A 1,683-nucleotide genomic window follows, 5' to 3' on the forward strand; every position below is an offset into this window, starting at 1 on the left:
CGATTGCGCGCAAGGCGTGGCGCGAGCACCTCGAGGTGGTACTGCAGTCGTCGCCCATGTTTGGCGTCATCCACCGCGCGGGCAAGGATGCCTCGGGCAACCCGCTCGAGTGCTGGTACTACTACGACAAGGAAAACGACCCGGACCGCGAGCGCGCCGACAACCTGGGCGCGTTCGCCAAGCCGATGCGCAAGGCCATCAAGGGGCAGAAGCCCATCTTTTGGAAAAAGAGCGGGTACGGGTCGAGGAAGGACGACTTCGAGACGCCCGCACCGCCCGCGCCCGCCGCGGCCGTGCGCGGCGACGACCTCGACGAGTCGATCAACATGGCCGTGCGCTCGCTGCCCACGTCGGCCATCGAGACGCAGCGGCTGGCGTCGGCGTCGGCGTCGGCGGGCAGCAAGCGACGACGGGGCGACGAGTCGGCGGCGCTGGGCACCGACGACGACGAGGCGCGGCGCGAGATGCTGCGTGCCAAGATTGCGCGCAGCGGCGTGTGGGACGAGACACAGCCCGAGGAAAAGGAGCCGAGCACATGGGACAAGGTGGGCGACCTCGACTGGAAGAAGAGTCGCGGCTAGACGGCGTCGCAGCGAGTCAGGCAGCGAGCGTCCCGGCCGCTCCACCACGGGCGGGCGGTGGATCCACAGCGTAGAGACGAATGAGCGGCGAGAACATCCCTGTATCTACTTATCAGCTCTTCACATGGCGGCGACAGCGGCGAGGATATGCATCTTTACCCGAGCAGTCAGTCGCCCACAGGGCCCTTCCATCAGCGGTCCTCCGACCATGCTGATCTCGGCGTGCCCGGCGCAAGGCATGGCCTGCTTGCTGCGGGTCACAACCGCTCGGGCTGGCGCCGAGATTTCCTCGCCGCAATCCTCCCTCTTTCGTTATCCTCGCTGACCGTCTTCCCCGTTCCATGAGCTGACCTGGCATTGCGCTTTGCTGGCATCGTCGAGGGGAGGTCAGGAGTGGGTGGTCAGCAAGCAAAGGGCGCCTCGCGGGCGGTCCGCTCGCCTCGACCTCCCCGCCAATCGGAAAGGAACCGGCTCGCTTGCAGCGCCACCCAGCCATATCCGATCGCTTTTCCCGTCTGCTCGCCCATTGTCACCGCGGGTATAGCCGCGGCAGTCGTGTGTGCCCTAGGGCCAGGGCAGAGGGGCGCACCGTCGACTTCGTCGAGTCAGGTCAGGGCAGGTGCGGAGGCGAGCCGATACGATGCGGTCCCGGTACCGGAACAAAGCGCCCGGCTAGGTGGGGTGGGAACGGCTGGCAGGGCTGCCCGGCGGCGTGGCCCTCGGTCGGTTGGCCCTCGGTGCGCGGGGCTTTGGCCGGCATGCAATCCGGGGTTTCCCCGCGCGAAGGCAGGGCAGGGGCTGGCAGAGCAGAGCGCGGCACGGCCCGAGACCCGGCCGCCTGGACACTTTTAAAGCGCTGCGGCCCTTCTTCTCGACCCACTCCTGCGGCCCACCACCTCATCCTCCCTCCCTCCTATTGCAAGTCTCCTCTCTCCCGCTTCACGACCTCGTCCACGACCCGCCATCATGGGCAGCTCATCGCATGCCAAAACGGACATCACCATCCTCGGTGCCGGTGGTACGTAGCCATGCCGAGCCTTCGCCCCTCCTCTGCTTGGACCGGCCGCCTCACTCAATCACCTGGCCTCGCCCCTTTCCGTCT

General features: G+C 67.2%; 2 protein-coding genes across 2 annotated transcripts in view; both read left to right on the forward strand.

Moving 5' to 3' along the window:
* PFL1_01911 (uncharacterized protein) overlaps window positions 1-581 on the forward strand; it is a gene marked incomplete at both ends in the record, with an annotated part of 2,667 nt that extends 2,086 nt beyond the window's left edge. Inside the window, one exon of the mRNA XM_007879422.1 lies at window positions 48-581. Coding sequence (XP_007877613.1) covers window positions 48-581 — 534 coding nt within the window. The remainder of the gene's footprint in view (window positions 1-47) is intronic.
* Window positions 582-1,547: 966 nt separating this feature from the next.
* The window catches only part of PFL1_01912 (uncharacterized protein), a gene marked incomplete at both ends in the record, with an annotated part of 1,443 nt that continues 1,307 nt past the window's right edge, over window positions 1,548-1,683 (forward strand). The window contains one exon of the mRNA XM_007879423.1: window positions 1,548-1,599. Coding sequence (XP_007877614.1) covers window positions 1,548-1,599 — 52 coding nt within the window. The remainder of the gene's footprint in view (window positions 1,600-1,683) is intronic.

Source organism: Pseudozyma flocculosa, assembly GCF_000417875.1.
Source record: "Pseudozyma flocculosa PF-1 unplaced genomic scaffold scaffold00005, whole genome shotgun sequence".
NCBI lineage: Eukaryota > Fungi > Basidiomycota > Ustilaginomycetes > Ustilaginales > Ustilaginaceae > Pseudozyma > Pseudozyma flocculosa.